This window comes from Myotis yumanensis, unplaced genomic scaffold (assembly GCF_028538775.1).
Source record: "Myotis yumanensis isolate MYYU_CA2020_CCGP unplaced genomic scaffold, mMyoYum1.0.hap1 SCAF_15, whole genome shotgun sequence".
Taxonomy (NCBI): domain Eukaryota; kingdom Metazoa; phylum Chordata; class Mammalia; order Chiroptera; family Vespertilionidae; genus Myotis; species Myotis yumanensis.
Window position 1 is genome coordinate 50,752,435 of NW_027223766.1, and position 22,101 is coordinate 50,774,535.

The following is a 22,101-nucleotide window of genomic DNA, read 5'->3' on the forward strand; positions in this document are numbered from 1 at the left end:
GCAAGGTCTGAGTGCAAGATGCCGGGGGTGATGGGGGCCGGTAGGGGCTTGTAAGCAGTTAAATGCGTTGCTCCCGCCCACCATCATTGGCTTCTGATGAGCAGGTCTTGGGGGGGGGAGGGCGGAGGGGGGCCAGGAGCTGCGTTTGATGACTTCCCAGGGACGGGCGGCAGGTGGGCGGGAGACCCTCGCTGAGAGGTGCCAGGCTGGGCTTGAGACTTCCTGCCCCCTCTCCCCCCGAGAGCCCCACCCACCCCTTTTTCCACCAGGGCAGGGCCTGGGTGCTATGTAAATGCGCTGCTTAGCATTGTTTCCATCCTCGCTCGCACGAAGGGGTCTGTGAGAGCTCCCTTCAGATCAGGGCAATGAGGTGGGCAGAAGACCTCCGCGACCTGACTGAGTCCTCCCTGAAGGTGGCAACGTGCACTATCCCCTCGGCACCGCGTGGCCTGGGCCTTGGTCAAGTCTGCACCGCCTGTGCGGGGCCCAGAGCCGGGTCGGAAACAGGGGCACCATCGTGGAGGAGAGGAGCTATGTGGCATGATTTGAAAACAAGTCGTCGACTCCCCGGTTCTACCACTTGAAAAGTTTTGGGGGGATGGCCATTCCACACAGCCTCGTGCAACCAGTAACCCCAAGCAGAGTTTATAAGCAGCGACCCCCCCCCCCCCCCGCCCCCACACACACACACGCATCAGGAGGCTCTGGGCACTGTGCTGGGGGGGAGGGTTCTGATCTCTGAAAGCTGATCCCACCTGTGGGAGGCAGAGGGACCCCTCAGGTCACGCTGCTCCTGGGGTGGGGGGTCGGGGGTGGGGGAGACAATGCCAGAAGTTCAGCGAGGTCATCAGCCTCCAAGACCGGCCTGACTTCCATCAGTTCTGCTGCCTCTGTGACCCTGTGGCTTTCTCTCTGGGAACCAGGGGAATTGGGAATGGCCTGCGAAGCTTCGGGCAGGAGAAAGCAGAGGGGCAAAGCCAGCCTGGCTTCGGGGGAGCATGAGCGCCTGAAAGCTCAGCAAACGCCTTTGTCTGCAAGCCCACGGGTCGGCCTCCTGTGGGGTCTTCAGTGCTTAACTCTCCACCCCTCGGGCTCACAGCAGGGCAGCCCCGACGTGTGGGCGCTGAAGCAGCCCCCCGCGCCCCCTCCGGCCCCGAGACTCCCCGAATGAGTCAGCCTGAGTGTGAGTAGGTGCGTGTTCCATGAAAGCCCGCGCCCTTGGCTTCATCTGGGTGAACACTAATGAATGCAGCCTCACGCACCCCTTCCTCTCCCTCGTCCTCGGAGGTATCAGAGAAAAGAGGAAATCAAGCCGGGGCGCTCGCTGGGGGACTTTTCAGGGGTGGGGGGTGGAAAAGCCACCCGCCAGCCCTTGATGTGGTTGCCTGGGTTACAAACTGGGCAAGACCTGGGGAATTCTCTACCCAGGGGTGGCAGGCTGGGGAGACCCCTGCGCCTCCTTTCTGGAGGAGACCACCCACCCACACGGTGGAAAAAGAGAAACTGATTTCATGGCGATTTGCATTTCAGAAATGAAGGCAAATGAGCCCGTCTTGGGAGGGCCCTGTTTTCATGGGGTTTGCTCAAGCATGCGGCCCCTTGGCCCCAGGGTGCGAGGTGACACCACAGATGGATGGGGCAGGGGTGCCTCCTGGGCTGGCCGGGGCCCCTGCATGACAGTGGCTGTTCTCTGGAAGTGGCCGTGACCTGGGAGGAAGCGCGACCGGCGCTGTTTGGAGAAGTCAGGAGGAGGAACCTGGCTTTCCCAGCAGCAGTGGACGCCGCAGCCTGCCTGGCCCTGAGCTCCGCATGGGAGGGAGGCCCGCTGCTCGGCGGGTGCACACACTCTGCTCCGCCCTGTCACGTGGTCCCAGCTTTGTCCCAGGGACGTTGCATTTCCCCTCTTCGGTCAGGGGGGACAATCACCTGGCTAGAAAGGAGGGCCCCCAGAACGGCCTGCATCTGACTGAGTGGGGAGCAGGGTCTCCATGGGCAGGGATGCCTGGGGAGCCAGGGGGCCGTGTAGAACGTGGGTGCCTCCTCCGTGGGAGAAGTGAGGAGGCTGCCTTTTGAAGGGGCCACGGAAGTCATGGGATGAGCAGGAGGCTGAGGCAGGGCAGGGACCTGGCTCTGTCCACGCTCACGTTGGGCTGCGGCTTGGCAGACACTCCAGTGGGCGCCTGTGCCTGTGGCCTTTGCCCAGCGCCGTGATGCAGGCGGGCACGGGGAACCAGGTGTGGCCGCCCTGTGGGCAGAGGGAGGCCAGGTCTGAGTGCTTAGATGGAAAATGGGAGGTGGAAGTGTCCCGAGTCTCCAGTGACCGACCCTGGGGTCGATGATGGGTCGCCTGGCCTCCTGACCATCCCCTCCTCAACTACAGAGGACGCACACAGTGTGCCCCCAGGCCCTGCCCGGGGAACAAAGCCAGGCGGCCGGAGGCCCCGGCACCGTGAGCCCAGGGGCTCTGGCCTTAGTCTCAGCCGTGGCGCTGGGAGCCCAACCCCACCAGGCAGGGCTGGGAAAAGCTGGCTTCTGTCATCCCTGGTTCGCCTGTGACACGGTCCCCTCCCCGAGAGCGCCTGACTCCGGTGATCCTACCGATGGGACAGGAGAACCCCTTTACTCTCAGGAAGATCCCCAGAGCCAGCACTGACTCCATAAAGTCACACCCCAGAAAGCCCCGGCAGAGCGCGATACTACGGATCACGCACGTGCCCCTGATGATATGATGCCCACGGAGCACAGCGCGGCTGGCAGGGTGTGTGGTGAGCAAGGGCCTCGGTCAGATCAGACCAGCCCGGGTGGGACGTCTGAGTCCACAAACATCTCTTACCCCCTCTGTGGGCCTCCGTGTTCTCCACCCGCAGAGTAAAGGGAGGGAACCGGCGCTTCTCGAAGATGCCAGCAAATCGGCCCCCTCCGGGGTGCCCCCCCATCTCTTTAGCATTTAACGTTAACAACAAGCAAAGCGAGAGAGACGGGGTGAGGGACTCCGAGGGACCCAGTGCCCTGTTTCGACCACGACCTGCACCCTCCCATCACCCCGTCCTCGCCCCAGGCATCCCCGGGAGAGAGTTCAGCATCGCACCCAGGAAGCCGGACTTACCGTCTGAGCAGGGCAGAGGCCTCTCGGGCTCGGGTGGTGCTGGGGCGGATCGCATGCTGTTCCCCATCTCCCTCGCTGCCCGGGCTGCGGAGGACGCGCGGAGCCTGCGGCACAGGAGAGACACACGGAGCGTCAGCCACGCGCCCAGCCCGCCGGGGGGAGAGTGACCCAGTTTAGGGTACATCGCGCCTCCCGCGCCAGGCAGCTCGCTTCTTGAAAGGTGGCTGTTTTTACGTGGCGACGAGATCCGTGAATGTTGGTTACGCGTACGCAGCGCGAGTTCTTTTATCAAGGGAATGACAGAGAAAAACCACAGAGAGGGAAGTTGCTACAAATGCTGTTGGTGGCGAAAGTTTCCACTCCCCGGCACCCCGGGTGGCAGCAGCGTGTTTGTGTGAGAGGCTGAGGGTGTCACGTGGCCTCAGGGCCTCTCCTCTCCTGAGCCCTGGCCCTGGACCCCGGGCACCGGGGTCCCATGCTCCAGCAAACGGAAAACAGGGAAAACTTCACACGTGGACTCTTGAAAAAATTACTTTTCAGTTACAGTTGACATACACTGTTATGTCAGTTTCAGGGGCACAGCATAGTGGTTACACATGTATAACACTTACGCAGCGATCGCCCTGGTAACATATACAGTCGTTGCACTAAGATAGACTCTGTTCCCCACGCGGTACTCCCCCCCCCCCCCACCCCCAGGGGAATGTTTTCATACCTGGCGATTTGTTGATCCCCTCCCCCTTTCAGCCCCCCCCCCAAATCTGGCAGCCATCAGTTTGTTCTCTGTGTGTAAGAGTTCATTTTAGTTTTGTTTGTTCATTTTGTTCTTTAGATCCCGCCTATCAGGGAAATCATCCACTATTTGCCTTTCTCTGTCTGACTTATCTCACTTAGCATAATACCCTCTAGGTCCACCCATATTGTGGCAAAGGCAATATTTCATTCTTTTTTATGGTTGAGTAATATTCCATTGCATAGATTTCACGGTAAATATCTCACTGTATTTCTTCTTCTTCTTCTTCCTCCTCCTCCTCCTCCTCCTCCTCCTCCTCCTCCTCCTCCTCCTCCTCCTCTTCTTCTTCTTCTTCTTCTTCTTCTTCTTCTTCTTCTTCTCCTCCTCCTTCTCCTTCTTCTCCTTCTTCTTCTTCTTGTAAAGTCCCTGCACCCTAACCCCATTGTTCAGTGAAGGAAGCTGAATCTCAGAGAGGGTAAGGGACTTGTCTAAGATCACACAGCATGGATCCATGGGTCTGGGATTTAGACCCCACGTGCTAAGTCTCCGGTTTGTTCCGTACGGTTCGGGTTCTGGCTCAGAACATGTAAGCTAGGCGACCTTGGGCATGTTGATGGCCTCTTCCTGCCTGATGGGGGAATAATAGTAAAATGACCTTGGGTTGTGCTGCAAAATGAGCAGATAAAGCAGGTGAAACACTGGAGAACGTGGCCCGGCAGGAAATGCAGGCCAGTTACTGCCGTTTCGAGTGCCTTTCCCGATTGTCCTAATGGTGTAGGAGGTTCACACTGTGGGCCCTCCTCCGCGGGCGTTAGGAAGGGACTGAGATGACTGCGGAGTAACACTGTCCTCCCGCTGCCCAAAGCGCAGAGACCCCGCCCCGGAGCTCGCCTGTCTCCTGGGGACAAAGCGGAGAATCACTGGGGCGGCTCCCCGCCTGTGCAGCCCAGCCACGACCTGTGCTGCATCCTGTTCCTTGTCCGCAGTTCAGGGTCAAGGCCTCAGGAGTCCGAAAGGGCCCACAAGTCAGCCAACCCAGCCCCACCCGGCCTTAAATCCCTTCTCTGCACAGGACACCTGCAGGTTCTAGAACACTCTCTACGCTCAGAGCAAGGCCTTCAGAGGGCCAGGGAGGCCTGCACCACTTCCTCATTGTGTGGGGAGGAAGGAGAGGTGGGATCCCTCGTATGTTCCCCGTGCCTTCCCGGAGCCGAGCAGTCAGCCCAGGCCCCCAGCCTCCCACCCATCATTGCCAAGGCCATTGGGCTGCTGGAGGGAGCTCCCAGGACCGGCTGGGGGAGGGGGGGATAGGGGGAGCTCCCAGGACCAGCTTGGGGAGGAGGGGAGGAGCTTCCAGGACCGGCTGCTGAGGGTGGGGGGAAGGTGCCTTCAGGGCAGTCATGCAGAGATGACCCTGAACCCTGTGTGGGCCTCCCCTTCACTCTCTCATATCCCCACCTCACAGAGCACGGCACTGTCACCCACTTTCCTGACAATGTCCCGCCGTGTCCTGCAGTCGAACACGGGGTCCAGGACCAGCTAAGACAGGGATTGTGCCTTTAACCCTCTCCCACTGCCCGTCACCCCAGGCTTCCCAGGGCCCGTCCCTCACCTGTCTTCCCTTCCCTCCCGCTCCATGTCCTCCTCCGAGTCACATCCAGCCCATCCCTCCCTTCACATCCCGCCTCCAGCAAGCGGCTCAGGAAAAGTCTTGGTCACCTGCGTCACTGAATTCTAACTGCACCCCCCACCCCCATAAGCTCGTTCATTCTCAAACATTCCTGGGCTGTTTTTTTGGGGGGCGGGCGGGGGAGGATTCATGGAATCCAGTACAGGAAATTTTTAAAAAGATTTGAAACTCACATTTTTCAGATGGGAAAACTGGGCACCCTCCAAGCAAAGAAACATACCCAGCGTCTCGCGGTGAGAAGGGTGCCGCGGGCCCCCGGCGCCCAGGTTCTTCTACTGTGACTCTCGCCCTCTCCCTGTCTCCTTGGGCCGGCGGGCATGCAGGCCGGTCGGGCTGGGCTCCATGCCCACCGCGGCACACACGGGTCCAGAAAACCCACCCGTGGGCTTCCCCAGCCCCGTCGCGGTCTGCTCACCAGCTTCCCATCATCCAGGAAGGAGTTAACGCAGCCGAAAGAGGCGTTTATTGTAGGAGAGTGAGAAGTGCCCCGAGAGGGGAGAGGGAGCGCTGGGTCTCCCTAATGAAATGGCTGCACCATCTGATTTAATCGGTGGCAGGCAGTTTTACGCAGGAGCTGGAGGTGGGAGAGGGTGTGAGCCGTAATTGCTTCTAGGAACAGTGAGGAGAGGGCAGGAGAGAAATGAGTTCATCAGCATCGGCGCCAGCCGTTCCTGATTCTCTCTCCCTCCTCTTGGTGCCGTCCAAGGGCCAGAACCAGAACCGGGACTTGCCTCTGACTTGGCACCCTAGTCTTTGGACCACGCTCTGCTCTCTTCTGCGTGTGATCTTGGGCCTCCATTTACTCCTCTACACAATGCGTGGCGGGGGGGGGGGGGGGGCGGGGGCAGATGCTCTCCAAAGAGAGAGCCCCTTCATTCAACCAGCAATCAAGACTCGGTGGCTTTTTGAAAATCATGAATAAGAGGAAAGATCCCCTCGCTCTCTAGGCCTTCCCACTAGACAGAATGCTAGCCTCGTCCTTCTGCTCCTCGGGATGGAGGGAGAGCCGTGCGTGCTGCTCTGTGCCTGCCTTCGGGGGGGTGGGGGCAATCAGCAGATGCCATTGCATTTAACCTCCCAGCATCCGGGAGGCCAAGGTTCCTCCGTGATCTTCCCTTCCCGGGCGGAGGTCAGCTCAGCAGCCCAGGCTCCCAGAGCTGGGACCCCGCGGAGCAGGGGTGCGGGGGGCACACCTACCTCTCTGACTTCAGGACCCACGCCCTTTCCCCAGCCGTGAGCTGTCCCCTCGGGGAGGAAGAATGCTCACGCTCACGAGGAGCTCTGGCCCGGGAGTGGCCGCTGCCACTGGTGGGGACTGCTGGCAGGGAGAGGTCACTGTGGCAAGGAGTTGCCGGCAGGAATGTGGGACGCGCCTGCCCCGCTGGGTTTCTGTGGGAGCCGCTGGGGAGCCTTTCATCCTGTGCTCGGTGTTATCTTGTAAACACGGGTCAGGCTTCTCGGGACCTTCGTTCCCGGGCCGCGTCCGCTCTGTGCTCCTAAGAGCCAGGCCTCGCTGTCGGAATGGGAGGGCGTCTGAACCCCTTCATGTGTGTAAAGGGGGTGGGGGGCAGAGGAGCCCAGCCCAGGGGAGGCAGGCCTGGACTCTAGTAGAACCAGGCACCGTGGGAAACCTTGCTGACGGCTAGAATAAGGAAATCTGCTCAGGGACTCAGCCCTCCCGTCAGCCTTAGAATTTCTTCCACGAAGCGTGAGAGCTCCGAGCCCATTCCCAGGACCCGCTTCTAAGGTGGGAGCTATGCCATGAGTGGGAAAACCCGATCACCATTCACCATCACCATCACAGACCGGCAGCCCCCAGGCAGCCAGAGCCACGCCGTCTGGCGATGGGCCCTTCCTCCCGGCCGGGCTCCGGCCTCAGCATGCTATCGCTGCCAGACTGGGTCGCCCACAGCTCCATGTCACAGGCCAGATGATGGAGTGCCTTGTCCCAGGTGGTGGGACCAAGGGGAGGGGAGGCTAGGTCCCCACCAGGTCTGCCTGGCCCGCCTGTGCCCTCAGCCCCCCTGAGACTCTGTCCACTCTGCCTTCCTGCCCCCGGGCCTAGTCTAAGGAGGCAGCAGAAGTGGTCTCTAAAGGTCCTCAGAGCAGACTCGGGGGACTGTGAACTTCTGGGTGAAACTGCGACGAGGGCACGGAGGTCCCCAGGGGCCTGCTGGCGGTCAGGGGCCTGTTGGACACCGGGGGCTGGGATCGGGCCATGGGAGCAGCAGGGCCCAGAGAGGCCAGTGACGGCCGCTCAGACCTCAGCCGCCGTGGCCGGTCTTAGGTGGCCTGCGTCCTCACAGGGCAGCAGGGAGCCCGGCCGGCCGGCGTGGCTCAGTCGCTGAGCATCGACCTGTGAACCAGGAGATCATGGTTCGATTCCTGGTCAGGACACATGCCTGGGTTGCGGGCTCCACGCCCGGTGTGGGGCGTGCAGGAGGCAGCTGATCCATGATTCTCTCTCATCATTGATGTTTCTATCTCTCTCTCCCTCTCTCTTCCTCTCTGAAATCAATAAAAAATATATATATTTTAAAAGGCAGCAGGGGATAATGGGGACTGTGCCATAGCATCATTTTAAAGAACGCTTAATACTATGGGGGTGGGGTGGGGTGGAAGAGAAACTAGCTGTGCTTCTACTGTCCCAGTTCCATAAAGCTCCCGTGCATCAATGTAGGAAATACTCAAGGAAGCTCTTTCCAAGATGCCGCCAAGGCTTCTCTGGGTAGTGATTTTATAGAGGATTTATTGGTTTATTCTTCACATCTTTCCGGGATCTCCAGATTCTCTCCCGCGTGTATGAATTGCTCTTACAATCATGAGCAGAACGTAGCAAGAATAAGGGAGCCTCGAAAGTGGGGAGAGAGGGCCAGGCTGAGCTCAGATTCCAGCCCGGCCCCACTGGCTGTGTGTCCTGTGGCCAGTGACTGCCTTCCCTGAGCCTCGATTTCCCAAACCCATAAATGTGAGGCGTGAACACATGCCCTGCGGGATTGCTCGGGGTCTTCAATGACAGAGTACATCCAGAGCGGAGGTGAGTTTGGTGAGCTAGGAGAGGTGAAATGTCACCAAAGTCCGAGTCCTCGGGAGACGGGGTGGTCTGCCGCCTCACCATGCAAGTTGAGCAAACCCCGTCCCCTCCTCGGGCCGCAGGGCCCTTCACTGTGACGGGGAAGAGTTGGGCTGCAAACGTGTTGCTTCTGCTCTCCCTGCTCCTCCGTGATGGTACCCAGTACCCGCCCTGTGGCCCTGACGCGCCCGGTGCTGCCTGTCGTCGGGCTCTGCACCAGGCACAGGAGGCGCTGGGATGGGGGCTCCACCTCTGTCAGTTCCCCTGCCAGGGATCTTACAGGATTTCCGGGGGCACCCCGCCACATCCTGACCTCGCTCAGCAGGTGCGCCTGCCCCGTGACCCACATTGCTCCCTGCTCACTCTGGGCAGGTGCAGCCACAGGCCTGCCGCCGCCCCGCCCTGTTCTCCTTTCCCGGTCCTGCCAGGGAGGCTGCTGGGCAGCGCAGGACGATGGAGAGCAGGCAGCCAGCTCAGGGACCCCCCCCTCCACCCCGCCCCCCGCCGCCTCCTCCTGCCAGACTCAGAGCCCAGCAGGCCTTGGGAGGAGGAGGCCTTGGGATTCGCTCATCCGGGCCATTTCACACCTGCTGGTTGGAAACCTTAAGAAAGGTCCCCCAAAACTCCAAACATAAAATAGAGAAAAGCAACTGCTGGTTGGGGCTGAGCCAGCACACCTGCCTCTTGATACGTCAGCCCAATCCTGGGAGGTCAGAAAGCACCGACTGAAAAATAGCAATTGGATGCCCTCATGTTACCAAGAAAAGGCTCAGAGAGGGCGAGCAACCTGCCAAGGGCACGCAGCCTGCACACACCCTGTCAGTGTGCCCACCACAGCGAGATGCTGCCCCCACACCCCTGAGTCCTCCTCTGGCCACGGCCTCAGCTGCCTGGAAGGTGCCAGGGAGGGAACTGTGACTTTGCAAAGCTGCTTGACGACAGAAATGAGCCGCTGAGCCTCTGAGGCCTCACAGTTTCTGTCTGTGGCTCCAGTTACCATCATGAAATCAGCCCCCCCCCCCCCCCCCCGCCTCTGCCCTGCCCCCCGCCCCTGCTGGTTCCCAGCTGAGAGGAAGTGGTTTGGACTCAGTGTACTTACTGCCTTGGAACGTTTAGGGAGGAGAGAGGGAGGAAGACAGTCACATGGTATAGCCTCAGTGCATATTTCTTAGTAGAAGGGACAGATGGATGAGTGGAGGGATGGATGATGGATGGATAAAAGTACTAACAGGGCCCTCAGGTTGCTGACAAGAACCAAATGGTCTGGCCTGATGCAATGGAAATTCCTAAGAATGTTCAGCCCCAGCTTCTCTGGCGGACGCAAATGCTTGCTGCGTGTCAAGTGAAAGATTAAAACCCAGCAGCGTTTATGAACGCAGGAAGCTGGCTGGGGTTTCCTGGAATGAAGAATTTCTAAGTCTCTAAGCAGCGCACTCCCCCTGGACATGATGTTGGCGGCTCTCAACACGCAGAGGGGGAGATGTTGTCTGTGTTAGGAAACTGATGTGCTTGCTGCCGTGCAAACCTACCCACGTCTGCCTGGTTGCCCGTGACAGGTGGAGAAACACGTAGACACAAGCAGTTAGAGACACAGAGAAGGCGTGTAGTTATGTAGTTGGGCCCAGTGCGGTGAACACAGCTGTTGCCCTCGACTGCCCAGAACCACCCGCGTACCTGGGTGTCCTTCAAGGGCCAGGGTAAAGAATGCTATTAGTAGCCACTCCGCCAGTCTAGCATTTAGCACCTCCTGCATACTGCCTATGGCTTAACCTTGTTACAGGCGCATGAGGAGGCTGGTCTTTTTAAGAAAAGGAAACTGACGCTCAGAGAGGCAAAGTGACCTGCCCAGAGTCACACAGCTCACTGGCGGCTGAGCCAGAATGTTGCTTGGGGGGGAGGGGAGTATGTGGGGTGGTCGCTGACTTAGAGGCTTTCCAGGAAGCGGTCTCACTGCCCTGGTGCTGGATCTGTTTAAGACGCAGGAGCCTACACAGGATTTAGGGCTATCAGTAGCCTGCTTTTCAGAACACATTGCACGTTCCTGAATAGCATCCTCCTAGCTGGAGAAGACCAGTTACAAGAGATTTTGCCAGAACTTTGATTTGGGCTCATCTTTCCAAACTGAAAAGGACCACAGCCCAGGTGAGAGGCTGCAGCTCAGCATCGCCCAGCGAACCACAGAAGGGTACTTTCTTTTTGCAGAACGTGGGGTGTGTTTCTCCTGAGATGGAGCGCACTGCTCCAAAGACACGCTTTCCCCTTCACACACTCGCTCTCCCCGGGGCTCTGCCCACCCCCACCCCTCTGTCCCGAGAGTGTGATCCTCTCTGCTGTGTGACTTGGACGAATCACTTAACCTCTCTGGGTCTCGTTTCCTTATTCGTCAAAAGCAAATAATAATTGTAATCTTGAAGAATTACTCTGAGGATTGCAGGAAATACCTTTCGTCAACGCACCTTCCCCACCACTCAGCATGGCAGACACCATCCCTTCCCACTCCCATGCATGACCCCAATTCACAACATTCGAGCCCAACGCCATGGTCGTTTCCCTGACAACCAGGATTTCTGGACACCTAGGAACCTCAAAGAATGTGGAGCGTGCCACATCCCTTCCCGAACTCTCGCTCTCCCGAGCCTCTTCTCACCACACCCCCGCCCCACACACTCACCACCTCCTTTGATTGTCATTGCTTGTTATCATCAAGCCTTGCTGGCATTTTCCCAAAGACGATCCTCACAGCCAGGCTCCCCGAAGCAGCGGAGGGATCGCTCAGCCTCTCGGGGCTCCGTGCACCCCCAGACGTCACCGCTCTTCCCTGGCCGCGTTTACCGAGCCCCTACTCTGTGTCTACACTGGCCGGGCGCTTTGCATATGCCGGCTCATGCCACCTCCCCAGCGCCCGGGGGACCTGGCCCCAGGATATTCGCTTTAAGGAGGGGAAAATAAAGGCTTGGTGTGGTTGCAGTGACTTGCCCGGGGTCACGCTGCTGGGAGGCCGGGAGCAAGGCTGGCGGTCCGCAGGAGGAGGCCTGCCCGTGCCAGGCGGTTCTGAGCGGCACTCTCTCCTCTGGAGGATGGTGCCGGGCCCACGCCCTCGGCCCAATCTCGCCTGTAACTATGCACCAGACCCTGCCCGAGAGCCTCGATGTTCCGGGCGCCGTGCTGGACGGTGGGCCTCCCTGGAGACACTGCCCTGCCTGTTCCCACAGAGCGATTCTCCGTCTCCAAGATCTCACCCCCCTGCCAGCTGCACGTCTAAAGGGTCCTGACGCCTCCCCCTACCCAGCCCCCACCACGTCCCCCAAGATACCTTCAAAGGCTGGACATGGTGGCCCCGGGGAGTAGCTGGCGAGGGTCCCCGTCACGGCCTCTCCGTCAGCCGCTGCTGCTCCCGCAGAGTGAGCGGGCGGCCGGGCCTCCGCGGGGTGTAGACAAGCCCATGCTATCGAGAAGAGCAGCAGTTGCTAAACATGCCACACACTTCCTCTGCGAGAACGAGGAGGCGCGGGCCCCGCGGAGGGGCAGGTTCCTGTTTTCAGCGCGCGCCGAGCAGGCTCCTCTCTGAGGATGCGAGGCCAGCGGCCTGGTGCACGCGGGTGCAAAGCACTGGGGAGCATGGGCAGCTCAGCTCCGCGCGGCCAGGCCTCGCTCAGGCTCGCAGAGGCATTTTGTCTCTAATTAAAAGGCGGGGGAGGCTCCGGGCTGCGCTCACGGCCCCTGGAGCTGGCTGGGTCCACGCGGCGGCAGCTTCTCTTTTCTGAGTTTCCCAATTATCGCGGCTTCCTCCTGCCGCTGCCAAGCCAGCCCCAGCGCAGAGCCTGTGGAGGGCAGGTCCTCATGGGCAGAGGCTTAAAATAGAGGCATCGAAGGCCCTCTGCCGAGAGCTGCTGCCGGCAGCCCCCCTGGCGTGCTGCCCCCGAGAGACCGGGAAGGTCAGGAAACACGGGGTGTAGGTGAACATTGACCACGAACACCTACAAGGTCATGTTGCCTGTGTGTTGCTTGACTAGATCCTGGGTCAAGGGAAGAGGACTAGAAAGACAGAAAGACTGTGATGGGTCGGTGGGTGGCACTCAAATATAGAAACCATAGGTTCGATGATGCCGTGTCAACGCTGCTTCACCTGGGGTGATGTGCCGCCGTGGGGATGTGAGCGAGTGTGCTGGCTCTTAGCAGACACCTGCTGAGGTGTCAGGAGGCCAGGTGGCCGGTGTCTATAATTTTCAATAGTCCAGGAAGAAAGAGAAAAATAAATAAAGAGAAAGAGAGAAAGACAGTAAATGTGGCAAAATGGTACTCTTGGAGGAATCTCGGTGAAGAGCCTGTGTGCATTGTAGCATTTCAACGTTTCGATGGGTTTAAATTTTTTAAAAAGTGATCATAGATAGCCCTGGGCAGCGCGGCTCAGCTGGTCGAGCATCGTCCCCTGCACCGCCCCGAAAGGCCGCCGGTTGGCTTCCCGGTCAGTCGGGACACAGTCCTGGGTTGCAGGCTGGATCCCCAGTCGGGGGCGTGCAGGAGGCAACCGACTGATGTTTCTCTCTCACATCGACATTTCTCCCTCCCTTTCCCTGCCTTTCTCTCTAAAATCAGTAAGAACATATTCTAAAAGGAACAATGTGTAGCTCCCCACTCATCACAGGCGAGTCTCAAGCAGGAGACCCCAGGCACCTGGGGCCTCAGGGATTGTGGGTGGCAGAGGTGGAAGCTGCCGGGATGTTGACTCCCGGCAGGACCGCCTGGGAATGTCTGCCTGGGCTGGAACGCCGGGGGACCATGTGGGGGCTGCTTCACAGAGGTGACAGCAGAGTGACTTGCCCAGAGTCACACAGCTGGGCCTGGCACGGAACCCGGCCGGTGTCTCTGGCGGGTGACACGCAGCCCCAGCCCCACAGGGCCGCCTCGGCCGCCCAGGGAGAGTCATTTAGAAACCTCACTCGGTGTAGTTGTCGACGGTGAATCGAAAACAGCGGGCCGCTTCTAAATTTAGAAGGCACTCGGTACTAGAGAGATGCTTCCTCAGACAACTTGAGAAACATGCGCAGGGCGGCCCTGGGAAGGTACAGAGGCAACGTTGCAAAAGACGGACGGAGCGGGCCACTCGCCGAGAAGGGGAAGCGGACTGGCAGAGAGATGCGTAAGTGGAGTTTTCCCCCAAAATTCACACAGAGGCAGAAAGGAGGTGTGAGCTGATAGTCAGAAAGCATGACCTTTGTGGCAACTTGAAAAAAAACAACAACACAAAAACATTTGCCCAGAATCTGCTATGAGTTAGACTAAATTTATACCTTTATTTAACATTCGTTCAATGAAACTTCATTTGTTCAATGAATGCAGCTGTGCACAGCAAGAGCCTCTCTTGGATGGAGCTTACTTTTTTGGGGGGAGCCGTGGGATAAAGATGGGAATGCGGCAGCTATCGGCGATGGTGACAGCTGGAAGGACAGGAAATGGTTAATAAGACAGAGGGGCCCTCCTGCAGGGGTGGCTCAGCGCTTGAGCATTGACCTATGAAACAGGAGGTCACGGTTGGATTCCTGGTCAGGGCACATGCCCAGGTTGTGGGCTCGATCCCCAGTGTGGGGCGTGCAGGAGGCAGCCGGTCCCTGGTTCTCTCTCATCATGGATGTTTCTCTCTCTCCCTCTCCTTCCTCTCTGACATCAATAAACATAGACGTATTTAAGAAAAGACAGCGGGCTCACAGGCGCTCCTTCCCACAGCGGTCAGCGGCCGGGGACGGGCTGTCTACGGAGAGGCACTCGCTGAGCCCTGCGGGAGGAAGCAGAGCTGCCTCGGACAAGCCTGCACCTGAGAGGCTCCTGCAGGAAGAACTGCCGGCTTCGGGGGCCTGGGGGGCAGACACGTGGGCCCTAAGGAAGCCTGAGTCTGATGGCAGAGGTGACGGCAGGTGGCCAGGGGCCACAGAGGGACGTGCAGTGAAGGACGGGGTTCGACAGGCGGAGCTGCAGAGGGAGAAGCTCTGAATTTGGAGCCCGGGGGCCAGGGCTGCAATATCCGCTCTGCCCGTCGCTGTTGGGTAACGGGGTGACCTGGGGTGTTGCTGCCCATGTGCCCTGGCCTGGAGGTTTCAGCGTGTCCCCTCAGCCCTGGGGAACTGACAGGAACCAGGGAGTTCGAGAAAATGCCCCTAGAAATGTCCCTGCGCTGGGGCCCAGGGAGGGGCTGGTGTGGAGGTTGGAGCCAAACTTGGCCAGAGATGCCCCCAGCAAGGCCCTCAAGGGTCAGGATGGGGTCAGCCCTGGCCCGGCGACCAGTCAGGAGGCTGCGCTCAGACTCAAGGGGACTCGCAGGACCCTGGGTGCAGAAAGCACCGGATTTCCAGGGCGGGGCAGGGGTGTTGGGAGGGGGGTGTCAGCTCATTACCTAGGAGGGCCGGGGCTAATGGCCACGGGCAGATCAGCAGGACACCCGAAGGGGTCAAGATTGATCAGTGAAGTCCCGGCTTTACTGAAATGCAATATTCCCCCACGTAGACAACTAACTTTGCACACTTACGCGGTCGGGAGCTGATGTTACACCCGCAGCGGGGGCTTGGGCAGGTCTCCTAACCCACACCGAGGGAGCCTGTTTCTCCGGCCGCAGGTCCCAGGGGCTCAGGGTCCAGGGTCCAGGAGGTAAGGGGACTCGGCATCACGTGGCCCAGGTGCCGTGTGCAAGCCCCACAGTTTGCAGCTGGGTCCAGTACTCGCAGATGCCCACTCCTGCCTAAGGTACCTGTCCTGCTTTCAGCGTAATTGTGGGGATGGCTAGACGCTGGAAAGGTAGCCTCAGGGACCAGTGAAGTCCTCTCCGTGGAGAGAAGCGAGTGGGAGGCGCAGTGAGCGTGGCTGACGTGCCAGGCACCGCCCTTGGGCCATAATCCGCTGATGGCATTCTTAAATCCAGAGAGGGCTCAGCCCATGGGACCTTCGAGATCCCGTTTAGCCTACAAGTTCCCCGAGAGCCTAGGGTGTGTCCCTTCCCCAGCTGGACACGCACTGACTCATTCATTCACTCACTGTTTATCCCACGGAACCCGTGGAGCGCCTGCTGTGTGCGAGGCGCGGCTCCAGGTGCCGAGTTAGAGACACCAGCACGTACGGGTGCAGAGGCTGCGCCGAGTGGGGACAGGCGGGCCTCACCTGGGAAGAGAGCTTTGTAAGGCGCCCACGTGACACCAGTGAGCAAACCAAGAGGAAGAAGGATCAGGTAAAGCGAATGCCAAGTGCAGAGGTTCAGGGCCGGAGATGCTTGGGGTACCCAAGAAGGAGGAAAAGAGGAAGGGGAACTAGTATTCGGGGAGCCGGGAAAGATGCTTGGCTGCTGCCTACGGTCCCCACGGATTCTCCCCAGTTACTCTGTGTGTCTGGACTTCACAGGAAGAGACCCTGGCTCCCAGGGTGGAACTGCTTGCTCTAGGTCACCCAGCTGATGAGTGACACCCCCAGGTCTAGCCCAGGAACCTCCGGAGGTGAGCGCACCATCACACTCGGGTGGGCCTGCGAGGGGGCCTCCCCACGGCTTCCCTCACCCCATTCCAGCCCCGGTTCCCCGACTCAGGTCCTGTGGCCATCCTCCTCCAGCACCTGCCACAGCCTCCTGTTCCCCACAGAACCCGCTCCCTCCCTTTCCCGGCATTCGATGCTCATCACCGTTTGCTCTCACCCTCCTCCCGTGACGACGTCCCCACTCAAAGCCTCCAGCCCCGCTCACCACAGGAATGTCCGTGTCCCCCTGCATGCAGACAGCCTCCCCACCTCTGCACCCTTTACCTCGCCCCTGCCCAGCCCCTGCTGGTGAAGTGCCCCACCTAGAGTTCACCTTGTCCCCCTGTCCTCCCAGAAATCCCCAGCCAAAGGGAGTTGCTCCCCCTGGGAGTTTCCCCTGCCCCACAGGAGCAGGACATGCGCATTGGAGTCTGGAACAAGAGGGGGGTTGAGACATTTGGAAGCTGTGTGATCTTGCAAAGCTTTCTGCATCTCTCTGTGCGTCTGCATGGTGTTGCTATTCCTTTTCCTTCTCAGATCTGGAGGGTCCACAGGACAAGGTGTATAGACCCGCTAGCATGGTGCAAGGCACAGAGCGGGGGTCCACTGGATACGGATGCCACCCACTTTCCTTTCAAAGTGGAGCATAAACTTGGGGGGACAGGGACACGTCTCACGCATGACCCCTGAGCCTAGCACCGAGCCTTGCCCCAAAGAGGTGATCCATAATTAGCCACCGAACGAGTGAATGACTGAGTGAGTGAATGAATGAAGGCGAGGGGTCTGCCTTCTAAACAAGAGCCCACACTTTGTGACTATTGCCTTTTCCCTGGGGAAGGTGAACGGCTGACCATGAACCTCCCCGGGGAGCCATCAGACCCCACTGCTTCTCCAGACACGGGAGTTCATTCGTATTTTGGGAACCACGTCGGAAGCTGGGGAAGGGGGTCCGTGTGGCTGAGCCGAGGTCTCCAGCTGGAGCGGAACCTACATGTTTATGTCTCCGGGGCCTTCGTGTGTATCTGTGAGAGGCCTCTCGGCCCCGAGTGTTCTCAGGAGGAGAAGTAGAAGCTTCGTTTCCACTGTCCATTACGGCCGGGGGAGTTGCACAAACTTGTTGATGCACTAGAGCTGTCCTCTTGCTCAACCCACCCGCTGCCTCCACCGGGGAGGCCACCCGGCTGCTCAGCTTCCTGAGAGTGCTGGAGGGGTAGCGGACCTCCCGGAGCTGGGGGAGGTCGCTGAGCAGGGCCCATTGCAGCTTTGCAACTTGGCAACGTGCTTCCTAGCTTCTTCTCCATGCACGCATGGACAAACTCTTCTTCCCTACATCTGACTCGACATTCTTTTATTTAAATGAATCTTGTATTCGGAAAAGGGATGCCTCAGGCCAGCAGGAGGCCACGCTCTGGGAGGACAAGGGTGACTGGGAGACGTGTCCTGCCATCAGAGCTCCATGGACAGGGCCAGGGTGACCTGTGAGTCAGGGCAGCGTTGTGGGGGTGTCCAGTGAGGAGGGAGCCAAAGGAAACGGCTCTCAAGGTTGCCGTGGCCCCACAGCGTGAGGGAGGGATGATGTCCAGCTCAACCTTGAACTTGAGCAGAGTCCAAGTCCAGGCTAGACGCTTGGCAGTGCTGGCCAGGACGTTCAGTTTGCGCCTTCTCGTTGTGTGTGCGTGTGTGTGTTTTGTTTGTTGGGGTGACTTCTGTTGCATCTTGTCTGGACTTGGAAGTGATCCACAATCATCTCTTATCTTGCCCCTTGTGGCCTCCTTGCTCCTCTCAAACGCACCGGGACAGGCTGGTGAACTGACTCCTCAGGCCAGCCCCGTCTCGGTCCTGGCTGCCCCGCGTCCTTGGCGTTTGCCTAGATTCCTCAGCGGGTCCTTGCTGCCCAGCCCGGCCTTCCCAGTGACCTTCCACTTCCTCCTAGTGCCTGGGCAGGTGCTGCTGGGTTTACCTCTGGGTTCTCTTTGCTGTTCCACGGACCAGAACGGCCTTCCCCTCATTTAGTATCTGCCAGAACCAGGAGTGAGGGTCCTGCCGGGGTCCCCTCGGGCTCTGGTCCTCTCACGGCACCGAGCCAGGGTCTGGTGGTGGCCCCACGCACCTTAACCCCGCAAAAGGTGGGGCCAAGCTCCCAGGCTTGCCCTCTGCCCACAGGCAAGGTTCTGCAGTTGCCTAGTAGCCTGTGGCACTGGTGGGGAGGCGGGGAGGGCTGCTGCCTAGCCTTTTGCCAGAGCGGCCTGCCACTGGCCCAGAGGCATGGAGTTTGCTGGTCCCTTTGGTTCCCAGCAGCAGAGAAGACACTGGGGGTCCGTGGTGACATCCCAGCTCAGCTCTCTTCTCTCCAGCCCACGGGGAAAGGGGCCTCCTCCTGCTGCTGAGGTAACACCCCAGCTGCTTGGTCCTGTACCCGACAGTAACAAGCTTTGCATATGCCCATTGTCACTAATTCATGCACAGATTGTTCTACTAATATGGACATTCTAAATGTAAAAATGTTTTTTAAAACATATTTTTATTGATTTCAGAGTGGAAGGGAGAGGGAGAGAGAGATAGAAACATCAAAGATGAGAGAGAGTCATTGCTCAGCTGCCTCCTGCACAGCCCACACTGGAGATCAAGCCCACAGCCCGGGCATGGGCCCTGACTGGGAATGGAACCGTGACCTCCTGGTTCAGAGGCCGATGCTCAACCACTGAGCCAGGCCGGCCGGGCTGTCAAAATGTTTGTAAAGGATGAGACTGCTCCACACTCACAAGTAAATGTTCTAGCATTTTCTCCCTGGGCCCTGATGGATTGCCACGGGCACCCCTTGGGGAGACCATGGGGGAGGAGACAGGCAGTGCTTCTAAAGGATGTCCAGAGGGAGTCAGAAACACCCGTCTCATCTTTCCTGAGGCACACGCACAATCTCTGGGAAGGGCACCGAGAGCCTCATGAACTCTGCTTGAGAACCAGGACAAGAGCCAGTGCCCATGACCCAGGAAACTCCGTGCCAGAGCTCTGGGTGGCGCCACGCCCCACGACGGGGCTCTCCTGACACCTCCTTCCCCACCTCTATGCTCTGAGTTCCAGAAACTGAAGCTCCGGGAACAGGGGCTGCTTATTTCCTCGATGAATGACAGGAGCGCTAGTGCCTTCCAGGGGCCAGAGCGGCCGTCACAGACTCACCAGGCAGGAAGGGTGAATGGAAGGGAGACGCAGAGAGAGCAGGTGTAAAACAGAAACAGGCCCTGGCTTGTTTGGCTCCGTGGACAGAGCAGCGGCCTGTGGACTGAAAGATCAAGGGCACATGCCAGGGTTGCAGGCTTGATCCCCAGTGTGGGGTGTGCAGGAGGGAGCCAATCAGTGATTCTCTCTCATCATTGATGTTTCTCTCTCTCTCTCCCTCTCCTTTCCTCTCTGAAATCAATAAAAATATATAAGAATAAATAATAAATAGAATAAAATAAAAAGGAAGAACAAAAAAGCCTGTAGATGACAAACTGCTTTAAGGCCCTCCCTGCCCTGAGGCTCCCCGCCCACCTGGCAGGCAGAGGGGGTCAAGGAGGCGCTGGATTATCCCTGCTCCCCAGCGGCCCCCAGCAGCGCAGGCTCGGATGTCTCCGGGAGAGCAACACAGCGGCCGGCCAGAGAGAGATAAGGCCTCTGTGCTGAGCACTGAGCTTCCCCCGTGACCGCAGCCAGGCCTGGAAACTGCCCAGCCCTGGTATCCTCATCTCACAAAAGCAGTAGCGATGAAACCCACCCGGCACTGCTGCCTGGGCTGCAGCAGCACGAAGGGAGGTGAGGGCTGCGATCGAATGCGTGGCGTGGTGCAGAGCAGCTCCCCGTTGGCACCCAAATACTTCTGGGGGACAGGCCTCCTCACTTCTGACATGAATCTGTTGTCGTTATTTAAAGAAGACCACGCTCGCCCCGCTGGCGTGGCTCAGTGGTTGAGCATTGCCCCAGGAACCAGGAGGTCATGGTTCGACTCCCGATCAGGGCACATGCCAGGGTTTCGGTCTCAGTCCCCAGTGTGGGGCATGCAGGAGGCAGTCGAGCAATGATTCTCTCTCATCATTGGTGTTTCTATTTCTCTCTCCCTCTCCCTTCCTCTCAGAAATCAAGAAAAAAATAATATTTTAGGAAATAATAAAAATAAAGAAGACCACGCTCAACATCAGTCTTAATGACAATGCCGGGAGGGGCTTGGCATTGTCAGCCAGGGTTTATTTCTTGACCCGCAGAACCACAGCTAGTTACACCAAGCGCACGGGCCTCGGGGGAGGGACGGGAGAGGACAGGCCAGCTCCTCAGCTGCTTTGAAAATTCTTGGCCAAAACAAAATTTCACCCCCAACCTGATCCTTAGATGGGAGAATGCGTCCCTGTTTTTCAGTTTAGTTTGAGTCGCAATAACATTATGAACAATAATAACCGACCTCTGTGTAGTGCTTTGCAGGGTATATTTCTCAAGCCTGTTATTTCATCTAGTTTTTGCAAGGACTCTGTGACAGGCCGGTTATGATGTTAGTGATTGCTCCTGCTGGTTGGACAGCTAGCCGGTGTAGCCCTGTCCACGTGATCTCATCAATTCATCTCAGGGCATGTTCTTCTCCCCTCATTGTACACGGAGGAGACTGAGGCACGGGGAACTGTAGTCGCTTTCCTAAGGACACACCTCGGGTAAGAGCGGGTGCTGGACTTGGCCCCAGGCCATAGGGCCCTGAGGCCCAGGCTCTTGATGCCACAGCCTGAGACAGCATTATATACCCACTTTACAGATGGGGACACCAAGGCCCCGAAAGCAAAGCCATTTGCCCAGTTGTCAGCGCAGGATACGCTGTATCTAACCCCAAAGCCCGAGTCCTGGCCATTCTTCCTACAAGTGTAACCATTCACACTGTGGTCAGCTGGCACATCTGAAGGGCGTAGTGTTAGAATGATGTGAATGGGTTCCGGGAGCCGAGGCGGGCAGGGACTCAGCATGCGTCTGTTTAGTTCTGGGGACACCGGCCCCTCCACGGGGGTCCCCCGGGAGTGTCCGTACAGAGGCCCTGGGGAGAGGGTCTGCTTGGATTGTGGGCCCAGGGCTGTCGGGACGTCCTCCTTACAGGGGGGTGGGGCTCGACCTGCACCAGCTGCAGCTCAGAAAGAAGTGGCCACCACAGAGGAAAATGCTGAGCCCATCTGAACACAGGAAGCCAAGTGAGTGTGTGTGTGTTGGGGGAAGGGGGAGGCTCAGGCCCGAGGACACAGACACCAGGCCAGGCCAGAGCCGAGGGCTCCGATCTGCTGGGGGAAGAGACAGTGTGTCCTCAGGGGCCCCGGCGAGATGTCCATGGTGGCCTCTGGCCCGCCCGTTCGTTGGGTCGTTAGTGAAGCTACAGGAATAAGTACCCAGAAGGAGACATCTGGGCACGTACAGGTCATGATCATGGGCTTGTTTCTAAAAGGCAGCGTATACCCAGGGTGTGTGTGAACTGCTCGTTGGCAACAGAGGGAACAGCTCAGGGGCCTGCATTTAAATTCCCTGCGAAATGGGGCGGCCGTCGCCCGGGCTGTCACTCAGCGTCACTTGTGAAGGGCGGTCCCTCCACCTGGGAAGGCAGCGCTTTTCGGGGGCCAAGCCCATCAATGGTTTCTGACAGCCAGGGTGACGGAGGCGACGGGTGGCAGCGTCGGTGACAGCTGGGAACAGGCATTTGGTCGGGGCTGCAAGGCCCTGTAGGGAACACGACAGGGGAGCGGGCTCCATTCAGAAGGGGCCGAGCCGGGGCCAGCTCCTCTCCTTTCTTCCATCCGTGCCTGAGGGTGCCCTGGACGGGTCCCTGCAGTGCATGCCCGCAGCTAAGGGGGCCAGTGTGTGGCCAAGCCACGTGGAGAGCCATGCTGGCCAGAGTGTCCGCGGGAGGGAGGGTGAGTGCAGAGGGCCATGGCCACCCGTCCCTCCGGCTCGGGGAGGCTGGGCTGGGTGACGGGGCAGGCACGGAGCCTCTCTGAGGCTGTCACTCTTTC

General features: G+C 58.9%; 2 protein-coding genes across 5 annotated transcripts in view; one reads left to right on the forward strand and one right to left on the reverse strand.

The window, feature by feature from the left end:
- The window catches only part of TG (thyroglobulin), a 155,020-nt gene that overhangs the window by 110,455 nt on the left and 22,464 nt on the right, over nt 1-22,101 (forward strand). The gene's annotated exons all lie outside the window — the stretch shown is intronic.
- The window catches only part of SLA (Src like adaptor), a 50,211-nt gene that overhangs the window by 18,673 nt on the left and 9,437 nt on the right, over nt 1-22,101 (reverse strand). The window contains exons 1-2 of one of the 4 annotated variants that reach the window (XM_070392368.1): nt 11,916-12,346; nt 3,107-3,210 (exon numbers count right to left, since the gene is read on the reverse strand). In XM_070392368.1, coding sequence (XP_070248469.1) covers nt 3,107-3,173 — 67 coding nt within the window. In that variant the 5' untranslated portion in view covers nt 3,174-3,210; nt 11,916-12,346. Of the gene's footprint in view, nt 1-3,106; nt 3,538-11,273; nt 11,438-11,915; nt 12,347-22,101 lie in introns of those variants that run through there. The other 3 variants (XM_070392367.1, XM_070392369.1, XM_070392366.1) reach the window with 3 other exon arrangements.